Source organism: Cyprinodon tularosa, unplaced genomic scaffold (assembly GCF_016077235.1).
Source record: "Cyprinodon tularosa strain WSP-4 unplaced genomic scaffold, ASM1607723v1 ctg533, whole genome shotgun sequence".
NCBI lineage: Eukaryota > Metazoa > Chordata > Actinopteri > Cyprinodontiformes > Cyprinodontidae > Cyprinodon > Cyprinodon tularosa.
The window spans coordinates 24,929-47,556 of NW_024039267.1; the positions used below are offsets into that span (position 1 = coordinate 24,929).

The window sequence follows — 22,628 nt, forward strand, 5'->3', positions numbered from 1 at the left end:
CTGCAAACCATCCCTCCTTCTGAAGTTTAGGAGCAAAGTTAGTCTCTGTGCCCCTTGTCCAATGTCTCTCCAAACCAAAAATCCATTGTTCATTTTGAAACATTTCCATCCATAGTGTAGTCAAAGCTACAAAATTAACATGCGTGCCACATCTTTTTTTTATTTATTTTTTTCATAAAGGCTAAGATGTTAGTAAACAAACAGAAAAAAAAACAAACAAACATACAGACACAAACAACGACAAATATGTAAGACAACAAAAAACCCCAGTGGTGCCTCCGGCTCCTCCAAGAAGGTGTTGGTTCATCGTGTCATTCATTTAATGCCTCTGTCAGCATGACTGCTCTTAATGGGGGTGCAATTCCACCCCAACAAAAGTCTGTGAGCTTCAAACCACCACATCAATCTGTACCTCATAGGTCATATCAGAGCCAGAGAGGAATTAAAACAAACTCTGAGCTCACCAGAATGGCCTTCAGCCGGGAACAAAACATGCAGCTCACAATCTCTACACCCTGTATCTGGCATGCTGCGTTCTTACACCATCTCTCTCATGTCCTAATCCATGGTTCCGATCCAGTCCAGTTACTAACCAAGTCAGTCCAGTCAGGCCGAACCTATTCAAATCCTTCTATCAGAAATTTTTTAACTATCTGAACCCCCCTCTCTCTCTCTTGCTCTAGTCACTCTCAGCCAAGTTGTCCATTTCCATTGCCAGAACTTCTGCAGCTGTTGGGAAAATAAGGGTTAATGCACATCTTAAACAAACCACAATGAAGGATGAGACTTATGTCAGCCTTTCCTGGAAGAAAAAAATTTAACATTTAAGGATTGTTACAAACTCAGCCTGAAAAAGAAAAAAGAACATGTTTAAGCAAAACGAACTCCTGATCCTCCTTAAATTGGCCTCTGAATAATCATGCCTGCTCCCTGACAGCCTTACTGTCACTCACTACAAGCCTGGTTTGTTACCAGGAAAAGCAATCAAACAGTTAATCAATAAGTCAATAGTTAATCACTTCATTCACAGAATTTAGTGAAGTAAGCAGAATTTAACAAGTCATGCAAAGAAAGTAAGGCCCAGATGAACAGTGAAAAGATAAGTGTTAGTAATGATTAGAGATTCAAATTAAACAGTTTGTGCTTAGGCAGTTTCCAAACGGCATTATACACAGATAAAAATAATTATGGATGAAAAATAGGGACTTTAATTGCTAGTAGGAAAGTTCAGATCGCTGTGGTGAGTCCGGTTAGAACTCCCAAGAAAGCAGAGTCGTACTCCAATAGGTCAAACTTGTCCTTGCAGTTTATTCATTAATTTCCATATCAATGTGTATGGTTTTTCTAGAAAGACAACAAAAATATAATATCACTGTCTGAATAATTCTTAACAAATAACTAAACTGATATCTCACATTATAAACTGCAATATTAGTACAAACATCTCTTTTCTAACTAAATACACCGCATGAATAAGCAAACCACATTATTTAACTCTTAAGTGTGCACATAAATAAAACATGTCATAAACTAGAAGCAAACTGAAATACTTCATTAAACAAACAATGTCACTGACTTCTGACATTACTTACTTGCATTTCACACACACACATCAAAAGGAAGGTGACAACAAACTGCAACAGCAGGACAGAATCCACAAACTGAGAACGGTAAACTCCATTGCTCCTTTTTCCTTCTCTCACCTTCCTCATCTAAATGCTACACAGCGGTGCCCTAAGCCCCGCTCCTTAAAGGGCTCAACACATCAAACTGTCAGGCAGCCTTTTTCACAATGGATAAAAACTGAAGGCTGAAAAAAAACCAGGGTCAGGTCACACCGAAATTGTTTTTAACTCTCCAGCCTTGTTTATAAAAGTTGACCCCGCTAATCTGCTGAGCTCCTGAAGGTATCTTGGCCATATGCTGTGTCCAGATTCAGCTCGAAGTGTGATTTATCCTGTCCCTAATCAATCTCTAATTAAATCCTAATGAGAGAAAAATGAAACCAATCAATCTCTAATGCAATTCTAATGATTGAAAATGAAACTACCTTTAAATTAAAATCATGTGATGCCCGTGTCTGAGATTTTAGTTTGCCAAAAAGTAAAAACACCCATTCTGCTTCTTTCTGGATAATTACTTATATATTTAATAATTTTTTTAATCTATAATCTATTAATCTACAATTTCTCAGCTGCACTCCACACCCAACAATTACCTCACACCTAACAACAGCAACCGGCTCTGGTCTTGTCAGAGCCTCTCATAGGTGGGGCCCCTGAGCAACATGTTTTATACGATTACCCTTCTGTTATGCCCCCAGAGCTCCTTCTCAATCCTGTAAAAATGCAAATCATGTTAATGTCACATCAAAAAATATTCTTAAGCATTCCAAAATGGTACCATACACATTCTACCTCACATGCATTCAACATTGAGGACAGGCAGACAGACATTGGCCAAATAAAGTTTGTTTAATCCATCAGTATCAATTTTGATTTTATCTTCTTAGAGGATTTTTCCCAATTTAAACAAAAATCATAATCTTTTCACCTGTCCGGTCTTAAGACCTCTGCACCAGTGCTTATCAGCCTCATTTTAGGATCCTTGTTAAACTATATGTGCACATTTATGGAAACCCAAGATTTATTTGCTCACGTTAGACACCAAAATAAGTTTTCACACCCAATGATTTTTAATTCTAAGCGTCCCCCAAAAATGACATGTTTGAATTTTCAAATATGAGAACACCTCTAAGGGGTTCTGAAAAAGTAGTATGTTTTGTTTTTCTCCTGAAAATCCCTTTACCTGTGTAGTTTTTTGGGAGGTGGGCACATACAGTTTCAGGGTGTTGTATCTGGCCCCCGTACCAACCATAAAAGGACAGTTACTGCCCTCGATCAAAATATCTATCACTGCTGCTGGAAATTTCTAAAAAAACGACCTCCATAACTACACAACTAATGGGATCCCGGCCTCCCTAGTATTGCTAGGGGTGGGGCGGCTTGCGGCATTGGCATCTCTGTCCCTCTCTCAGTTCACTCCTCTGGGCCTGCAAACGGTGTGTAGGATAACCGTTTTGACACCACTTTGCTCTATGTCCCATTCGTCCGCAGACCCAGCAAGTGATATACCTGTCGTTTTGATCGTATCCTCTGCCCCTCCCTCTGCCACGTCCCCCAGCAAACGCTGCTGCCTGTGCGTATTGGTACATCTGGTAGTTCTCCTCCGAGTGCATGCTGGCAAGAGTCATACATTCAGGGTTAGTCATATTTGTCTGGGTATTGTTATTCTGTGATTTTTTTGCTTTATTTTCTTTTTTCCGTTCCTTTATAAGATTACAGTCTGTTTCATTTGGGTAGGTAGCTCTTAGGGCTGCCCAAAATTGGTCCGACACTGGGGCTGCTTTTTTAGGATCTGGAAGTTTGTATCTAAACAAGGCACTATCAGTAGAAGTTAGGGGGTTGTAGCTGACAGTCTGTACTCTACCTGCATCGTTATATGTCTGAACTAATGGCATCTGGACTACCATCTCCCTGCCACTTCTATTATTCTCCTTACTCAGGTTATATTTGCTTCCAGCGGGGTCAGGCGGCTGTGAGTAGGCAAGCTTGTTCTGTGTTATTTTTATGGCATCCTTGACTAGTTCCCTAGCTCTATCAATCCTGTCATTTATCAAAAAGCACTGATCCTCCGTGTGCGGCTGTCCCATGTTCGTAGCTCCCTCCTGTCACCCATAGCAAAACTGTTCCTCATGTTTAAACACCCCATGTCTGTCCGTTACTTCATTTTCTTCTGGTGCTAACGAGGTATTTCTGGATTCAATTTTGTAGTCCACATGCATCCATCTTTCACACCTTTTGTTCACACAGTGTATAAAATTAAACCTCGACGTCTTACGTGAGATCCCTCGGTGCTTGAAACTTTTTACCTATAAGCTACAGTGAGCCGCTTTGCTGCTAAGGAATTGCGTCCGTCAAAAAATGTGTCCGTCAAGGAAGTCTGTCCGTCAAAGAAATGCGTCCGTCATTGAAAAGGAAAAAAGAAGAAAAAGAGAAGTGAAATATAGAGAAAGGAGAAAAAAGATATTAATAATAAAAAAGAATAGAAAAAGGAGAATATATATATATATATATATATATATATATATATATATATATATATATATATATATATATATATATATATATATATATATATATATATATATATATATATATATATATATATATTACCGCCTAGTTCACTCCACTAACTTTAGGATTAGACAAACAAGTTACCTAATCCGGGCATCAGTCTCTTTATGGGGATTGTCATTTTATCGTCTCTCTCTTTCCTTTTATAAGAGAAGAGAAGGAAAGAGAAAAACACCCCAAGGGTCCGTTTCAACCCGATCTGCTTGCTTTTATTTCTCCAGTCTCGGTTTTTCGTAAATGTCCTTATGGGAGGTATACTGGCAAACTCTAGCCATAATGTGACTGGTATCTGTCGCTGCGTTTGTTTTTCAGAAATGCATCTTTCGTGTCTGCAGGCAGACCGGGAATAAAATCACCGTCCCTTTCTGCATGCAGAAACTGTTGGGCTCTCCAACCAACTTATCCTAGTGAGCAGTATAATTCTTGAAGGTGTTGGCGCAGGGGCCTTCAGCCAGACTTTCAACCGCTACCCACAGCAGAACGCACAACTTACTTCCTCTTTTTTTGTGTGTGTGTTCACGTTCGCAATGTAAAAAAAAAAGGAAAAACAATAAAACCGCAAAAACAAAAACTAAATCACTCTGAGCAATTTCTCTGTCCTCTTTTGCATAAAAAGCTTCAGCTCACTTCAGAAAATCACTACACAGCCAAACTGTTTTAACATTAAAAACACTGGAGATATTTTGTAATAAGGAATCTCCTCACCTTTGCAGTTGTTTCAGCCTGCAGGCTGTGGAGTTTTTCCCGTTGGTGGCTCTGTTGTTTTGCTTCCAGGTCGCGGGCGGAAACACCAATTTGTTAAAATGAGAAGGATTTGTCCCCTTGGAAGAAAAGGCTGTAGCCCCCCGGGGGCCCTCTCACCGGTCCTTTTCCTGGGAGCAAGTTATTTACTACTCTTAACTCAAACTGGGTAAAACCATATAAAAAGGACTATAAAAACAGGAGTAAAAAATGACAGAGTTTATTCCAGATCAGGTCGTTACAGGACAGAGAAAAATGCTTAGAGCTTGCACAGCTGTGGTCTCAAAAATCACGTCCGCGAGGGTCCGGCAAAGTTTGAGCCCCGAACAACGTCATATCCTGCTTCTTATACCTTCTGAGTCTGTGTTGCATCATGTGGATGCTTAGCTGTCCCTATCAGAAACTGACACGCCATCCATGTCTTGAACTCCATGCAGCTTGCTTCTATGCTTCAGGGTTACAGATACAGATAGCTCTCCTATCAGACCGGCTCCAAGATGTGCCCATATCCTGTCTACTCTTAAAGACACAAAGGCTGTCTTGATTAGATGACCTCCGTACACACAGTGACATCCACAATGTGAAGGAAGGCCTTCTGCTCTGTCTAATCTGACTAACAAAATAACAATGCACATGATGTATAAAAGAATAAACCTAACAGATGGATGGATGGATGGATGGATGGATGGATGGATGGATGGATGGATGGATGGATGGATGGATGGATGGATGGATGGATGGATGGATGGATGGATGGATGGATGGATGGATGGATGGATGGATGGATGGATGGATGGATGGATGGATGGATGGATGCTCTGCCTCTTCAACCTACTGTATTTTTTACTTTAAACATTATTTGATGGCCTTTGTGGCAGGGATGGAGATCCATATTTTATGTCACACACAGAGTATACATCTAGATAGATAGATGGATAGATAGATGTTGCAGTATCTATAACAACCCAAACACACAGGATTTCAGAATTAGACATCCCCAGTTATTAATTTCATATACTTACCAGATCTGAATGCCCTGTTAAAAAACTTCACATCGCGTCCCCCCCTGATGTCATTGACGTTGTCTTTGTCGTCCGCTCTATTCAGCTGGCTTTAGAAACACACGGCGAGAAGGTGGGGGCTGGGTGGTGAGGGTTACGGGGGCAAGAAACGCAAAAGTAACGCAATAGTTACTTTTACTAGTAACTAGTTACTTTTATTGTGGAGTAACTCAGTTAGTAACTCAGTTACTTTTTGGGAGAAGTAACTAGTAACTATAACTAATTACTTTTTCAAAGTAATATGCCCAAAACTGGTTCTGATTGGCTGATCTCTTCCATGTGGGACTTTATAGATGTCTTCTTGTCTGATTGTTGTTTCTGGTCTGGTTGGTTTCCTAGATGCTGTTTCAATCTGTCTGACCTCATTTTTATCATTGACCCCCCCAGTCCCTCCCTCTGTGTTGTAGAGCTCTGTGTAGATCTGGTTCAGAAGGGTTGGACTTCCTGCTTTAGCGATCCCCTAAAACACAGACTGTAACCTCTTCTTCAGACTATATTTAAGTTTAGGTTGAACTGAGGACAAATGTCCTGAAGCAACACAGGATATCTTTAGCACCAAAATTATTCCTGTCAATAGATCATCTGTTCTTCCTGCACTTCTGACTATAATAAATTCCTCATTTATACATCAGGTTAAATCTTTATAGAAATCCTCTTACTGCTCTGCAGACGATCAGCCAGCTCCTCCTGCTTCATCCTCCTCAGGAAGTTCAAGGTGATCTTCACCAAAGCCTCTCTACTTCTCCTCTGCTCTTCATCCTTCTCATCCTCCCACTGACTCTCCAAGCCTTCTGGATCATCTGGACTCAGAACTTTTTGGATCTTTTTCAGCTCCTTCTTCACAAAACTAACAATGTTTTCCTCCAGCAGCTGAACAGAACAATAAATGAAGGACACATCAGACTGAGATCATGGAACCAAACATCAGATCCATGTTGGACAGACTGACATTCCTCTGGTCTACAAATTGAAGCATGGAGATGACTGTGAACAGAACCCATGGAGAAGTAGTTGTAGTTCGTGTACAGACCATAAATATGGAATCCAGCTGGGTTTGATGCTGCTGGGCAGATGGACCAATGGGAACCTCTGAGTTCTGCTCGTTCACTCTGTGAAGGAACCAGGAAGCATTAACTCACATTCAGTAGAACAACAAACAGACAAAGACCAAGGTCCCTGTGGTGTCCTGATCCAAAAGCTAGATAATGGGGAAACCTGTCAACAAAGATAAGCTCCTACCAGAGCATTTTGAGTTGCCATGGTAACTGTATTAAAGCATGACTGATTTCTCAGAGCTCCATGAGTTCAGCTTTACCATTTGCTGAGAACTTTGAAACTGATCATCCAGAGGAAGTTGAAGCAGATTGTTCACCAGAGCTTCATTTGTGGACATTTGAATTTCATCTAAAACTTATCTTTGTTAGATCAACAATGTCCTATGTCAAAACTTTTATTGTTTGGGATCATTTTCATATAGTTTTTTTCATCTATACCAATAAATCTTACTGCCACATCGGTCTCATTTAAAGAAAGGTGTGTTTTTAACAAAACTGTGTGTGTGTTAGAAAAATGTCTTCTTACCAACCTTCCCTCTCCAACTTTACTGAATGATCAGTAAATCTAATCCTAGTCTTTGATCAGAGGCTGCAGCTGCTCTGTTTCAATGACTGACAGGAAGCTGGAGACACAATTATTAAACCAATCCCTGATTAGTTCATGAATATATTCCAGAGCAGCAGCCTGAGTGGGAACAACGAAGGCAAGTTAATCAGACTGAAAAACATCCAAAGACAGGTTAGAGGTTTACTTCCTGAGATGAATCTATTTGATTCATGGCAAAACATGGTCCAACATCTTCAGAGAGCTAACAGGAGGATTCATGAACAGAAATAATGTTGGTATTTAGTAAGGCTGGAACAAGGCATGTCTTTACTGGGAATCAAAAACGTTTTTCATTTATAAATTAAATTTCTTTTATATTTCAGTTTCAGAGATGGGAAGTAACGAAGTACAAATACTTCGTTACTGTACTCAAGTAGATTTTTCAGATATTTTTACTTTACTTTACTACTTATTTTTATGGCGACTTTTTACTTCTACTCCTTACATTTTTACACAAATATCTGTACTTTCTACTCCTTACATTTTAAAAAATTGGCTCGTTACTTTAGTTTGGAATCATTTCAATGGAGTTACCGTTATTATTTTTCACGTCATCAATACCAAATTCAATCTAATTGGATGGGAATCTACGTTGCATTTGACGCACCACTACAAGATGAATCGACAGATTCGGCGGTATTCATTCGCGGCAAATCATTGCAGCTTGGTGGCGGTGGCGTTAGCATAGTAGCATGGACGACGAGATGATTGAAAATGAACACAACGGAGATCTAGTCCTATTGGCAGACATCCATTTAAAATGTAGGCAACGGCAAGAAAGTAGCGGTTTCTACTTTTACTTTTTATACTTTAAGTAAATTTACAAGCCTGTACTTTGTTACTTTTACTTGAGTAAAGAAGTTTAATCAGTACTTCCACTTTTACCAGAGTATTTTTTAACACAAATATCTGTACTTTTACTCAAGTACGGAAAGTGAGTACTTTTGCCATCTCTGTTCAGTTTCATATTGAACCAAAAATAAGTTAAATACGATAAAACAGGCCGTTGAAATGGAAGTTTAGGTATTTCTAAAGCTAAATTATGTTTGTTTTGTTTTTTGCTTCATATTTTTACCACCAGTTAAACATTTTATTTCCACATTTCTATCTATGTATAGTGTCACTCTGAAATGCATGAGTTAATAATGATCAGATTATATGGTTGGTCATTGATTTGGTTATTTATCCTTCATTATTTGTTTCCTTAGTTATTCTGTTTAAAAGTCACCTGATTCAACATATGAACTAAAACTGAGTGAGAAACATGTCAGAAACACAAAATCAGGAATAAAACAATGCACTAGAGTCAGAACTGGGAAAAATCTGAGATTAATAATTTCTATAAAATGTTTCACCTGAATTCTGGCTTCAGCAGAAATCAGCCTGACCCAGTGGCGGCCGGCCCATAGGGGGCGCTGGGGCACCACCCTCCCTGATAAGAAGAGAGAAACGTAAAATATATTTTTAGAAATTAACTCATAAATGTCAGTTTTACTCTCTAGAGTGTGTACCTATAAGCAAAACAAATTATATAAACTACATTTCCCTAACTGCTGTCACTCATTTGTGGATTGCCACAGACAGACTCCTACCGTCTCTGTCTTGGGGCTGTGATTAGACTGCCCCACATTTGCAGAGAATCTGCCAATCATGTACTATTGCTAGGTGAATTTAATAATTTAATGGCCAATCAGCGTCTCAGAATTTTATGGTCTTCGGGCTCTGAAAATACTGCCCTTTAACAGGCATCTGCACCCAATGCGCAGATGCAGACAATTAGAGGGACGATGGCGAATGTAACGAACGAGATGCAGCTTCCACCAAATTTGGTGAGATTCTTATTTATCTACCCGTTTGCCAGAAGAACATCCCTGTTCTAGGGTATGAAAATTTCATGTCATGGTTATTGTGACTGTGACCTCACAATAACCTCGTCATTTAAAACAACCTCTAACTTTGCGTGCCACACACACATTCCTGTTACACTGTGCTTGTGAGGACCAATACACTCGCGCTGAACCCAGTAGCTCCATTAACTTAAAACACACAAGCTGTTCCTGGTTACCTGCTGGCGTATTGAGGGTGCACACTTAATATTTCAGTGGGGTTAGCCGTGTGTGTGTGTGTGTGTGTGTGTGTGTGTGGGTGTGTGTGTGTGCGTGTGTGCGTTTGTGTGTGGGTGTGTGTGTGTGTGTTTGTGTGTACATGTTTATGCTACGGGGACTTGTGATCTTCAGTCTGGCGGCGTCTTTGCTGGGTTCAAACCCAGTCTGGTGTAATTGAATAAGTCAATGAATCTGTGTAAAGGAATGAAGTAGTAAAAATTATTTGGTTTTGTATGTCAATTGTTTGTGGAGGTAATATATGGACAAAACTGATTTATGAGAAGAAATCAGAAATAAGAGAGCCTGAGGTGAGGGGCTTAAACTATTTAATGAGGGCTGTGGGAAGAAGAGCGGCCATTTTTGTTTTCTGTTTCTTTGTTACATTGCTGGTAACTGGAGGGAGGCTGAGGCCCAGAGGATCTTGTATATGTTTAGTTTCTTTTGCACCCTGTTTTGAGTTTTTGAGCACAATAATCACCAACACCGGTAACCCGACTGAGCCTGGATTCTTGGAGGCCAAAGAACTCCGTCACAGTGACCAAAATCATCACTGTCACTGTTACTGTTATTATCTAGTAAATAAACCACCACCAGGCTAGGCATTAGCCTCCACCACCAGGCCAAGCCAGGAGCCTCCGATACCAGGCCAGACCAACCACCACCACCAGGCTAGGAATTAGCCTCCACCACCAGGCAAAGCTAGGAGCCTCCAACACCAGGCCAAGCTAGGAGCCTCTGACACCAGGCTAGGCCAACCACCACTACCTGGCTAGGAATTAGCCTCCACCACCAGGCCAAGCTTGGAGCCTCCGACACCAGGCCAGGCCAACCACCACCACCAGGCTAGGAATTAGCCTCCACCACCAGGCCAAGCTAGGAGCCTCCGACACCAGGCCAGGCCAACCACCACCACCAGGCTAGGAATTAGCCTCCACCACCAGGCCAAGCTAGGAGCCTCCGACACCAGGCCAAGCTAGGAGCCTCCGACACCAGGCCAGGCCAACCACCACCACCAGGCTAGGCATTAGCCTCCACCACCAGGCCAAGCTAGAAGCCTCCGACACCAGGCCAGGCCAACCACCACCACCAGGCTAAGCATTAGCCTCCACCACCAGGCCAAGCTAGGAGCCTCCGACACCAGGCCAGGCCAACCGCCACCACCAGGCTAGGCATTAGCCTCCACCACCAGGCCAAGCTAGAAGCCTCCGACACCAGGCCAGGCCAACCACCACCACCAGGCTAGGAATTAGCCTCCACCACCAGGCCAAGCTAGGAGCCTCCAACACCAGGCCAAGCTAGGAGCCTCCGACACCAGGCCAGGCCAACCGCCACCACCAGGCTAGGCATTAGCCTCCACCACCAGGCCAAGCTAGAAGCCTCCGACACCAGGCCAGGCCAACCACCACCACCAGGCTAAGCATTAGCCTCCACCACCAGGCCAAGCTAGGAGCCTCCGACACCAGGCCAGGCCAACCACCACCACCAGGCTAGGCATTAGCCTCCACCACCAGGCCAAGCTAGGAGCCACCGACACCAGGCCAGGCCATCCACCACCACCAGGCTAGGCCCCAGCCTCCATGCCAGGCCAGCCACCACTACCAGACCAAGCCCCAGCCTCAACGCCAGGCCAGCCACCACCACCAGGCCAGGCCCCAGCCTCCACTATATGCTACGGCTACAACGCTGGGCTGCTGCTGCTGAGAGAACACCTAGCGGCTGAAACAACTCTGGGTTCCCACTACAACATCTGACGGGCGGCTACAACGCTGGGCAGCTGCTGCAACTCCTGAGCTGGACTTCCAACGCCTGACCATCAACTTGTTCAGACCAAACGGAAATTACGAAAAGAGGTACGAAGCAAAGCCGATCTATGACAGAGAGTTTGAGGAGATAAAGAAATCCTTGGATTTTATGTCTGATGAGATAGCAAAAATCTCACAACAAAAACTTATAATGAACTTAATGGGGGAGGTTAAAGAATTGAAGAGACAGAATGTAGAGAAAGACAAGCAAATAGCCTTCCTGGAACATCGTGTGGCTGACTTGGAACAATACAGTGGAATGAACGATGTAATAATTACTGGGTTGGAAATGAAGCCTAGGTCATATGCCCGGGCTGTGACAGAGGCAAACAATACTGAAGAAAGGGACGAAGAGCAAGGAACTTTTGAAAAACAAGTAATATCATTCTTTAGTAACTAGGGCATCAGCATTGATAATAATGACATTGAAGCTTGCCATCCACTTCCACAAAAAAAACAAAGGAGTTAAACCTGTTATTGTCATGAGGTTTACAAACAGGAAACACAAAAATGAACTCCTAAAACAATGAGAAAATTAAAAGGGTCCAATGTTTATATAAATGAGCATCTTACCAAAATTAACGCAGATATAGCAAGACGAGCACGTTTTCTCAGGAAACAAAAGAAAATACAGTCAATGTGGACCTCAAACTGCAGGGTTTATATCAAATTAAACGGTTCACCAGAGGAAGCCAAGGTACTGATCTTAGACAAATTGAAGATTTGGATAAATATCAGTGAAACAGGACAACCAGGCAACTTCTGATGAACTTTCTGAAATCCAGTAATAAAATGTAAATTTACACATGAATATAGACACAGATATTGACCCAGACAACAATTTCCTTGATTATTTGACTGACAATTGTCATTATTACACTGATGATAACTATGGCCAATGCTTTAATTCAGATCAAGAAATGTCAATTATTCACTTCAATAGCCGTAGCCTTTATGCTAATTATGAAAATATCAAAGAGTATGTATATCAACTAAAAAAGTAATTCAGCGTCATAGCAATAACAGAAACCTGGCTCACCTCTGAGAAGGGAGCAGACTTCCCACTCGAAGGGTATGAGTGTAATTATATAAACAGAAAGAATAAAAAAGGTGGCGGTGTAGCGTTGTACATAACAAATGAACTCAAATATACGGTGGTTGAAAAACTGTCAGTGTCAGTTGATGAAGTGATGGAATGCATTACTATTGAAATCCAGTTTGCGAAGCAGAAAAATACAATAGTCAGCTGTGTGTATAGAAGTCACTGAACAGGGGCGGGGCTAGATGGGGGGCCAGGGGTGGCGGAGGCCACTCTTAGCCAATCATTGGCCACCCCTGTGGCCACCCCTACCCTTTATTTCCCTCTAATACAGATGTTGGCAGCAGTAATACTTTCAAGTGGAATATTCAAACATTTTAATTTTACACATATTACAATTACTTGACAACAAAAACACTGTGGTTAATTATGCTCATTGATATACTATAACTAAAGAAGATAAGTACAGAATTCATGCTCTTTTCAGAACTAACTACCTTTGTCTTTTATGGGCTAAAGAGAAAATTATGTGTGTCCACAAGTCATCTGGGGGTCTTCAGGGAAATCATAGATAAATAACTATTTTAATACAAACATATTAAATAATCAATTTAAGTAGATATTAGTACTTGTAAATATTAATTTTACGTAGAATGATTACTGATAAAAGTAGGTAAGTAATGACGATGGAAAAGTTGTTCACTCAAAACTCAAAACCTGAAATAATTTTATCCACTATACCTTCTATCTAGAAAGCACGGATGTTTATATATATTTGTCTATTTGTTAGCAAAGGTTGTGGGAAAGTATAGTTTGTCTTTGTTTAGAAAATATGGATGTTTTGCTAATTAATTTTCCTGTTGGAACAGTGTAGATGGACCCTGAGGTTCTGGTGCCTATCCGCTTTCGGCCACCCCTCAGTGTACATTAGTTATTGCCTGGCCACCCTTATAAAAACTTTTCTGGCTACGCCTCTGTCACTGAAGTCTTTACAAATTACATGGAAACATTGTTTGCTAAGATAAATGAAAAGATCATTTTCATCTGCGGAGACTTTAATATTGATATGTTGGATCCAAATAAGGTTAGAAGTACATCTAACTTTATCGACACTATGCATAGTTTAGGTTTATATCCATTAATTACTAAACCAAGTAGAATAACAATGCACAGTTCAACCCTGATTGACAATATATTTACTAATTACATGGAAAGTAAATTGAGAAGTGGACTTCTTGTAAATGACATCAGTGACCATCTTCCAGTGTTTGTTATCCTAGAAAAGGTTTGCAGAAAAATAGATAAGAGTACCAACATCACTTACAAAAGAATAATATCAGTAGACTCAATAAGAGCATTAAGAAACGATTTACAATCAAAGAACTGGAAAGTGCTGTATGAAGAAAAAAATATTGATAAGGCTTTTGAGATATTTATCAAAATATTTAAAGCATTTTATAATAAAAACTGTCCAACTCTACCTTGTAATTACAGGCAAAAAAACAAATATAAGCCATGGATTACTAAAGGATTACAAAATGCATGTAAGAAAAAGAATAATCTATACAAACAATTTATAAAATATAAAACGATTGAAGCAGAGCAAAAATATAAAACTTTTAAAAATAAATTAACTATTATTATGAGAAAATGTAAAAAAGATTATTATTCTAAAATATTAGAAAATAATAAACAAAAGATTAAAGGGATATGGAAAACTTTAGACTTAGACTTAGACTTAGACTTCTTTATTTGTTATTTTGTATGCACAGAGTGCATACAGAACGAAATTGCGTTACATACAGCTTATGAACGTTGCATTGATATTTCAAATGGCACAAGTTATACAAAAATACAAAAAGTGCAACAGTGGTCAAAGTGTGAACAGTGGAGAGGATAAGAGACAGTGTGCAAGTTGCAGTGGTTCAGTGCAAATAGGCATTTGTGCAAAAAATGCGTTATTGAAAATAGAAATGAGATGAACAATTAAAGGGCTAAAAGTTAAACGTTAAACGTTCAGCAGCATTGATGCCCGATAATGTGCAATAGGTGCAGATTTCGGTTTGTGGATCAAAGGTTCAACAGCTTGAACCTTTACACAGCTTGATAAGAAAGAATTCTTCTAACACTACTCACCCCAACTATATTACTTATAATGACAAAAACCTGAATGAAATAGTTGAGATAGTAAATGGATTTAATGAATATTTTGTAAATGTAGGGCCTAAGTTAGCAGAACAAATAAATAAAAGAAATCCACTGGATGTGGACACACTGGAAATTTGTACTAAACAAAATGCATCATCTATGTACCTGAAACCAGTACATAAAATAGAAATTAAGGACATAGTTAATCAATGCAACAATAAAAAAAAATCAATGGACTGGAATGACAGCATGTCACTTATAAAAAAGATAATTGATGATATTGCAGATCCTCTAACTTACATCTGCAAATTGTCATTCATAACTGGAACATTTCCAAATGCAATGAAAATAGCGAAGGTTATTCCTCTATTTAAATCTGGAGATAAGCATACTATTAGTAATTATAGACCTGTGTCAATTTTCAAAAATACTAGAAAAAGTGTTTAGTAAAAGGTTAGATAATTTCATTGAAAAACAAAGCATTTTGACAGATTGCCAATATGGTTTCAGAGAAAACCCATCCACTTCAATGGCACTGATGGCATTAACAGAAGAAATTATAGACAATATGGATAAAAAGAAATTTGCAATTGGTGTATTTCTGGATCTCAAAAAAGCTTTTGATACCATCAATCATGACATGTTAATAAAAAAAACTGGAAAGGTTTGGAATTAGAGGAGTGGCATTAAACTGGCTTAGGAGCTACATTGGAGAAAGGAAACAATTTGTAGAAATAGATGGTCAGAAATCAGATCTACTAAAAATAACTTGTGGAGTTCCGCAGGGATCAGTTTTGTGACCCAAACTGTTCAATCTGTATATAAACGACATAGTTAAAATATCAAACCTTATAAAGTAAATTCTATTTGCTGATGATACAAGTATCTTCTGTACTGGAGAAAACCTTCAACAACTTTCAGAAGTGGTCAACACAGAAATGGAAAAATTACAGCATTGGCTCAAAAACAATAAATTATCAGCAAATTTAGATAAAACCAAATTCATTATATTCGGAAACAATAAAAAACAGGAAAATAAACCAATTAAAATATCAATTGAAAGTGTTGATTTAGAACAAGTACATGAAATAAAATTCTTGGGTGTCATATTAGACGATAAGTTTAGCTGGAGACCTCAGATCAGCCTAGTAAAATCTAAAATAGCCAAAAGTGTTGCTGTTATAAGAAGACTTAGTTTCGTCCTGGATTACAAATCTTTCTTTATTCTGTACAACACACTCATTGTACCACATTTAACATTTTGTGTGGAAGTTTGGGGGAATACATACAAAACAAATTTACAGCCATGATACGTTTTACAAAAGAAATCAATCCGAATACTACATAAAGTGGGATACTGGGAACACACAAACCAGTTATTTATCAAATCAAATATACTGAAATTCTGGGACCTGGTAATATTCAGAACTTCACAATTCATGTTTAAGGCCCGAAATCAAAAACTTCCACACAATATACAGGAAATGTTTGGTGACAGAGAGGGGGGTTATGATCTAAGAGGTGAAGGATACTTTAAAAAACAACACTTAACAACCAGGAAGAGTTTTTGTTTATCTGTGTGTGGAGTAAATGTCTGGAATGGATTGAATGACAAGTTTAAAAAATTCAAAATGCAAACCAATTTAATAAACTGATTAAAACTGAGCTCATTTCAAAATACGCTATATAAGATGACTGTTTAATAGTCTATAATGTAATTGATGACATAAATAGAACTTAAAATAATTGTACATGGCTAAACATCATGTGGAATGGAAACAAGTGTTTTTTGGTTTTTTGATGTTTTGACATTTAATTGAGGATAAATTGACAAGTAGGAAAGGGGCAGGACATTATAAGATGTATCTTCTACCTGCTCCTTTTCGAACAGAAAATATAAAATTTACATGTCACATGGGCAAAATAATTTGTTTTATATTTTCATTCTTAAGTTTGTTTCATTCAATTTTTTTGTTGTTTTTACTGTCTGTTCGAAATAAATTAATTAATTAAATTAATTAATTAATTAAATAAATTAATAAAATCATTACTGTTAAATTGTATTTCATTTCCAATTGTTTATTTGAATTCTTATTCCCGATTAGTTGGAGACATACACTAGGCTATATCAGCCCCACCAAAAATATTTTTCACCAGCCGCCACTGGCCTGATCCCTGCTGGACCAACAGGTGAACTACAGACACTTAGAAACACCTCCAACAATGTTTACCCTGAACTCACAAGAGACTGAATTAGTGGAAAAACATCCAGAAGAAACAAACTTTTTCATTAAAAATAATTAAAATGTGGAATAAAAACATTTCAAAATTAATCAGTTAAGTATCTCACAAAACCTTTAGACTGAGCTCACCTCTTTGCAGCTGAAGGTTGGTCTGATTTAAAATGAATACCAAGATCCTTTGACCAGTCGCTCTTTAAGGAAACACAGCTCGGTTCTGGTTCTGCTTTAAGGTTCTGTTGGATCCTGAAAGAAAAAGCCTGAATTCAGCCTTAGTCTAATAATGTAATAAAGTTAAACAGTGAAGCCCAGAACTCTAAAGTGTCCCACAGTGGCTCTAGTTTGAAGTGGACCCAAATATTCCTGGTTTCACTGTAAACCATATATTAATGATGGATTAATAATTAGCTCTGATGATAATTAATAAGCGATGATGTTTGGGTTTGTTAGCAGGAACTGAACAATAATCAGAAAGTCTGGATGTAGAACAGTGTTTGATGTGCTCTGATCTTCTATCCTGATAAACTTTCTCCCTTTGGATCAGAGTCAGAACTGCTGATGGAGAAACAAGTTCATTTATCTTCTAGTTGATTGTTTGACTTGCTCTAGTCTTAAACTGAGGATCAAACCCCTTTAGAACAGGTGCTTTATCCTCAGCTGATCATTTCTGAGCTTCTGTTCAGGTTTTTATGGTAATACAGGCCATTGTGGTGCATTCAGGGACCTTTCATTAATGTAGTAATCCACACTAAGATTTCTATCAAAGATTGATCTTGTTATTATTCCTCCAGCAGCAGATCAATTATCTTGTATTTTTGATGACATGACATTTCATATCATCACAATAAAACAATCCTTTGATTATTTCCATTATTTAGGCTCCATCACTCACTGCTTCTCATGTGAACACAGACATGTGAGAAAGAGTTGTGTTCACATTAATATGTTGGAGGGAAGTTAAACTAATCAGTGGAAAATTTAGAAACAGCTCACCTGTTTGCTGATGATGGTTGTTCTGGTTTAAAATCAATAGGTAGATACTTTGACCTGTTGCTCTTTAAAGACAGACAGCTGTGTTCTGGTCCAGCTTCTGGTTCTGCTGGTTTCCTGTGAATAAAGATGGTTTGTTGATGTTCATGCTGAGCTCTGACATGGAGAAGAGTCCTGGACAGTTAGAGATGGTGATCTGACCTCTGAGCTTTGCTCTGGTCCTCATGTTCTCCACACAGAGTGGTTTTAGAGGAAGGGACTCTTTCCTCTCTGTCCTCACACTGATCCATGCTGCTCACTTCACATCAGCTCACACACCTGCAGCTGCAGCCAAGAACACAGGATGAAGCTACATTAACATTCACTGATTCCCACCTGCAGGATACAGTAGCTGGTTACCATCTATTACAGAAATAAAGATGTGATACTAAAGTATATCTAATCTTAAAAACTAAAATAAAGGACTGATGAAATTTGTCAGAAATTAAACCATTTTCAAATGAATTAAACCATTATAGTTTGGAATTAAAGTGAATGAATTTCAGACCCCAACACTCTAAGATCTTAAATATTATTCAGTCAAACTTCTTCCTGCATTATGGGTGTGCTACGGTGGTGCAGTGTTAGGGCCAACGGCCCATGTACGGAGGCCTTAGTCCTGGATGTGGCCTCGAATCCGGCCTGTGGTCCTTCGCCACATGTCTCTCCCCCTCTCAACTAACCCCTTTGCTGTCAGCCTACTGTACAAAAAAACGAGCTACTAGTGTCATTAATAATACTTCTTTGTGCATCACAAACTCTGAACATCTGGACCTCATGAATTTCTAAACCATCAAACTAAACAGATGGATTATATGCTCTATTAAAGCTTCAGACAGTTTAATACAAGGAAATGTATATTTTAATAAAATTTATATTTAATAATATTGATGCTCTTATTGTGAAAAGCTCCACAGGAAGCAGCTGCTCTGCTTGTCAATTTACATTAAGGAGAAAATAAAAGTTTGATCTAAAGACCTGAAAAAGAAACCATTTTTAAAGTGAAGCACAAACATCATCTGCTCATTATATTGAATGTTTCAGAAAATAATCTAGTAATTCTGGAGATTTTCCTTCATTTACAGTAAAATTAAATCTTTGGTCTGGAATCAAAGCAGAATGATTTCTAAAAACCACAGAAAGAAGAAACAGACTGTTAAATGATTGAACTTCAACTTTTACTATGAAACAAAGTGAAATAGTTAAACTTACGGTGTCTTTAGGGAAAGCAGAGAACAGACGAAGGTCTGAAGAAAACAGACTGAGATGGAGGCAGAAAAGGAGAACCAGTAGAACCAGTTTACCTGCAGTCAGAACTTCACCTGAGATGGAGGCTGGGCAGGTAGCAGGAGTTAAGGGGAGGGACCGTAACCATGACAACAGAACAAGGGCTTTCACTTTTGACTCACAGGGATGGGTTCTAACTTGATGAATAATATTTGTGGTTACATTTTAGATTTCCTTCTGTTCTTTTTCTCTCTTAGTTGTTGTTCAGTAATTTCCATTAGTTTTTATTTTTACTTATATGATTCTATTTATTTTTATTATTAGATCCCCTAAAATCCTAAATTTAAGGAGTTAGGATTCCTAGTCTTTTGCTGAATTTAATGATAACTTCTATGAAACTGAATCACGGAATATGATCAATATTGATATGAAACTATATTGATAAAGACATGATGTAACAACTGCAACAAAGCAGGAAGACAGAGAATAGAATCTGTCCATCTGGAGCCCAGTTAGGTTATAGAAAAACCCTGATAGAGACATGGATGAAGATAGGAGAATGGAAAACACTGCAGATGATGGATCAGATTCTGGAAAGCAGGACATACTCCATCTTTTCCCACTTTAGAAGGTTTTGAAGTTACATGTTGATTATGTTCCAAGTTCTATTTTCATTTTAATGCTATTTGCAGCTTTAATGTAAATATCAGAGCTCTAAAATATTCAGCTGCTCATCAAGGACTGAGGTTCAGTTCAGTTTATATCATCCTGTCTGAGATTATAATTTAAAACAAAACCAGTCTGAGTCCATTTATTTTATTGGTCTCTACCAACACAGTGAGAAAAGCAGGAAAATTAAAGCGGCCGGGATGGGGATCAGTGCCTCCAAATCCGAGGCCATGGTCTTGAGCCGGAAAAGGGTAGAGTGCCTTCTCCGGGTCGGGGGGGTGTCCTGCCCCAAGTGGAGGAGTTTAAGTATCTTGGGATCTTGTTCACGAATGAGGGAAGAAGGGAGCGGGAGGTCGACAGGCGGATTGGTGCAGCATCTGCCGTGAAGCGGGCGCTGTACCAGTCCGTTGTGGTGAAGAGAGAGCTGAGTCAAAAAGCGAAGCTCTCGATTTACCGGTCGATCTACGTTCCTACCCTCATCTATGGTCATGAACTCTGGATCATGACCGAAAGAACGAGATCGCGGATACAAGCGGCCGAAATGGGTTTCCTCCGTAGGGTGGCTGGGCTCTCCCTTAGAGATAGGGTGAGAAGCTCGGTCATCCAGGAGGGACTCTGAGTAGAGCCGCTGCTCCTCCACGTCGAGAGGAGCCAGTTGAGGTGGCTTAGGCATCTGTTTAGGATGCCTCCTGGACGCCTCCCTGGTGAGGTGTTCCGGGCACGTCCCACCGGGGAGAGGCCCCGGGGAAGACCCAGGACACGCTCGAGAGACTATGTTTCTCGGCTGGCCTGGGAACGCCTTGGGATTCCTCCTGAAGAGCTGGAAGTAGTGGCTGGGGAGAGGGAAGTCTGGGCCTCCCTTCTTAAGCTGCTGCCCCCGCGACCCGACCTCGGATAAGCGGAGGAAGATGGATGGATGTATGGATGAAATTATTTTATGACATTTAAAGGAATAGTACACCCAAAACATGATTAGCCTTCATTTTCTACTCACCCCCATGCTGAACAACACTCTGGAGTACTTTTTTGATATCTCAAATGCATGTGGAGATCTGGGAGGCTTCTTGCTGTCTGCTGACATTCAAATAATGGAGGTCTTTGGTGACCGAGACAGAAAGGTCCATAAAAGTCCACAAAAACCGTGTCAATATTCCTCCATACTGCTCGTCCAATGTATTCCAAGTGTCCTGAGTGGGTAGCATCCAGAATTTACTCGAAACGAAGTCATTTAGAATGTTTTTAGAGCATAAACAGTAGTGTATAGGATTTCCTGAAAGCGCGCACATGCGCGCTCACGACGCTACGGAAGCCGGCAGACCAAACCAGATGAAAGTGCGCATTCAGCGTCTGCTCTGCCAATAATGCAAGCGTAGAAGAAGAAATGTGCTGTTTACCTGTGCAAAGAAAGAAACAACGAAAGAAAAATGTCTGAGGACTTCAGTGTTGAGGAAGAGCATGAGTTCTTTGCCGAGCTGAATGCGCTGGTTTGGTCTGCCGGCTTCCGTAGCGTCGTGATCGCGCATGTGCGTGCTTTCAGGAAATCCTATACACTACTGTTTATGCTCTAAAAACATTCTAAATGACTTCGTTTCGAGTAAATGGATGCTACCCACTCAGGACACTTGGAATACATTGGACGAGCAGTATGGAGGAATATTGACACGTTTTTTGTGGACTTTTATGGACCTTTCTGTCTCGGTCACCATAGACCTCCATTATTTGAATGTCAGCAGACAGCAAGAAGCCTCCCAGATCTCCACATGCATTTGAGATATCAAAAAAGTACTCCAGAGTGTTGTTCAGCATGGGGGTGAGTAGAAAATGAAGGCTAATCATGTTTTGGGTGTACTATTCCTTTAAGGAAAATAATAATTTAATTCTTGTGCTTAAGTCCACTGTAGAGCCTGCACTTTTTTATTTTTTCTTAACTAAAGTAGTTCAATCAGTATTTTTAACAGCTCTGATCGCTGATCAAGCTCTGCACTGGAGGCAGCATGATGCTGCAGCTTCCCTCTCATCAGAGAATGTTCCTGGAGCTGGTTGGACGTCCTGAAGACTCTTTTCTGCAGCTGAACTTCTCAGATTAAATTTCAGTCTAACTTAGTTTCCATCTATCAGAGGTTCATGATGTTTAAACATGATTATAGCAGCTTCTAACAGATGACTCACCCTGGATCTGCTGCTCCAGGATCATTACTGAAGCCTCCAGGAAGATATTTGGGACAGCTGGAGGATGGAGACTCTGCTCTGTTCTCCTCTAGGTTCATAACTATAACTGATGGTCTCTGCAGACATGAAGTCAATCTGAGAGGAAAACAGAGACTCTCAGTTAACATGTGGTTAATTCCCGGTGTTCCCAGTTAGCTGCTCTCTGATCTGTCCTGTAGAGCAGGAAGCTGATTCTATTCTCAGTAAATCTGACTGTTTATATTCAATCTTCTGTAGAGATGAGATAAACAGAAGACACTCTGGATGCAGAGCAGGACTGAAGTGGAAAGAGAGAATGAGGAAGTTCAACCATCTCCTCCATCAATCATACTGGGGAACATAAGATCTCTGGCAAACAAAATCGTTGAACTTGAAGAGCTGATAAAGACTCAGCCACAGTATCAGGAATGCATGTTAGGCTATAAAATGCTGTAGTGAAGAACCCAAATGCAGAAGGTGGAAGGAGGGAGGCAGGAAAGAGGACAACAGAAACTATAGAAA

General features: G+C 39.7%; 1 protein-coding gene and 1 long non-coding RNA gene across 6 annotated transcripts in view; both read right to left on the minus strand.

Annotated features, from left to right (window-relative positions):
• Positions 1-17,243, minus strand: part of LOC119796077 (NACHT, LRR and PYD domains-containing protein 3-like) — a 35,572-nt gene extending 18,329 nt beyond the window's left edge. For 3 of the 4 annotated variants that reach the window (XM_038304441.1, XM_038304443.1, XM_038304444.1), the window contains exons 1-3: positions 17,127-17,237; positions 7,029-7,107; positions 6,658-6,868 (exon numbers count right to left, since the gene is read on the minus strand). In XM_038304441.1, the coding sequence (XP_038160369.1) occupies positions 6,658-6,868; positions 7,029-7,031 (214 nt within the window). In that variant the 5' untranslated portion in view covers positions 7,032-7,107; positions 17,127-17,237. Of the gene's footprint in view, positions 1-6,657; positions 6,869-7,028; positions 7,108-9,015; positions 9,093-17,126 lie in introns of all 4 variants that reach the window. The other variant, XM_038304442.1, reaches the window with a different exon arrangement.
• Positions 17,244-18,062: 819 nt separating this feature from the next.
• LOC119796053 lies at positions 18,063-22,145 on the minus strand. 2 transcript variants are annotated; one of them, XR_005282413.1, is made up of 4 exons: positions 22,089-22,145; positions 19,236-19,357; positions 18,186-18,308; positions 18,063-18,101 (listed from the first exon to the last, which is right to left on the minus strand). It is a non-coding gene; the product is annotated as an uncharacterized LOC119796053 (long non-coding RNA). The 2 variants fall into 2 exon arrangements; XR_005282412.1 differs by lacking the exon at positions 18,063-18,101 and having other exon boundaries at positions 18,108-18,308; positions 22,089-22,144.
• Positions 22,146-22,628: the final 483 nt, after the last annotated feature.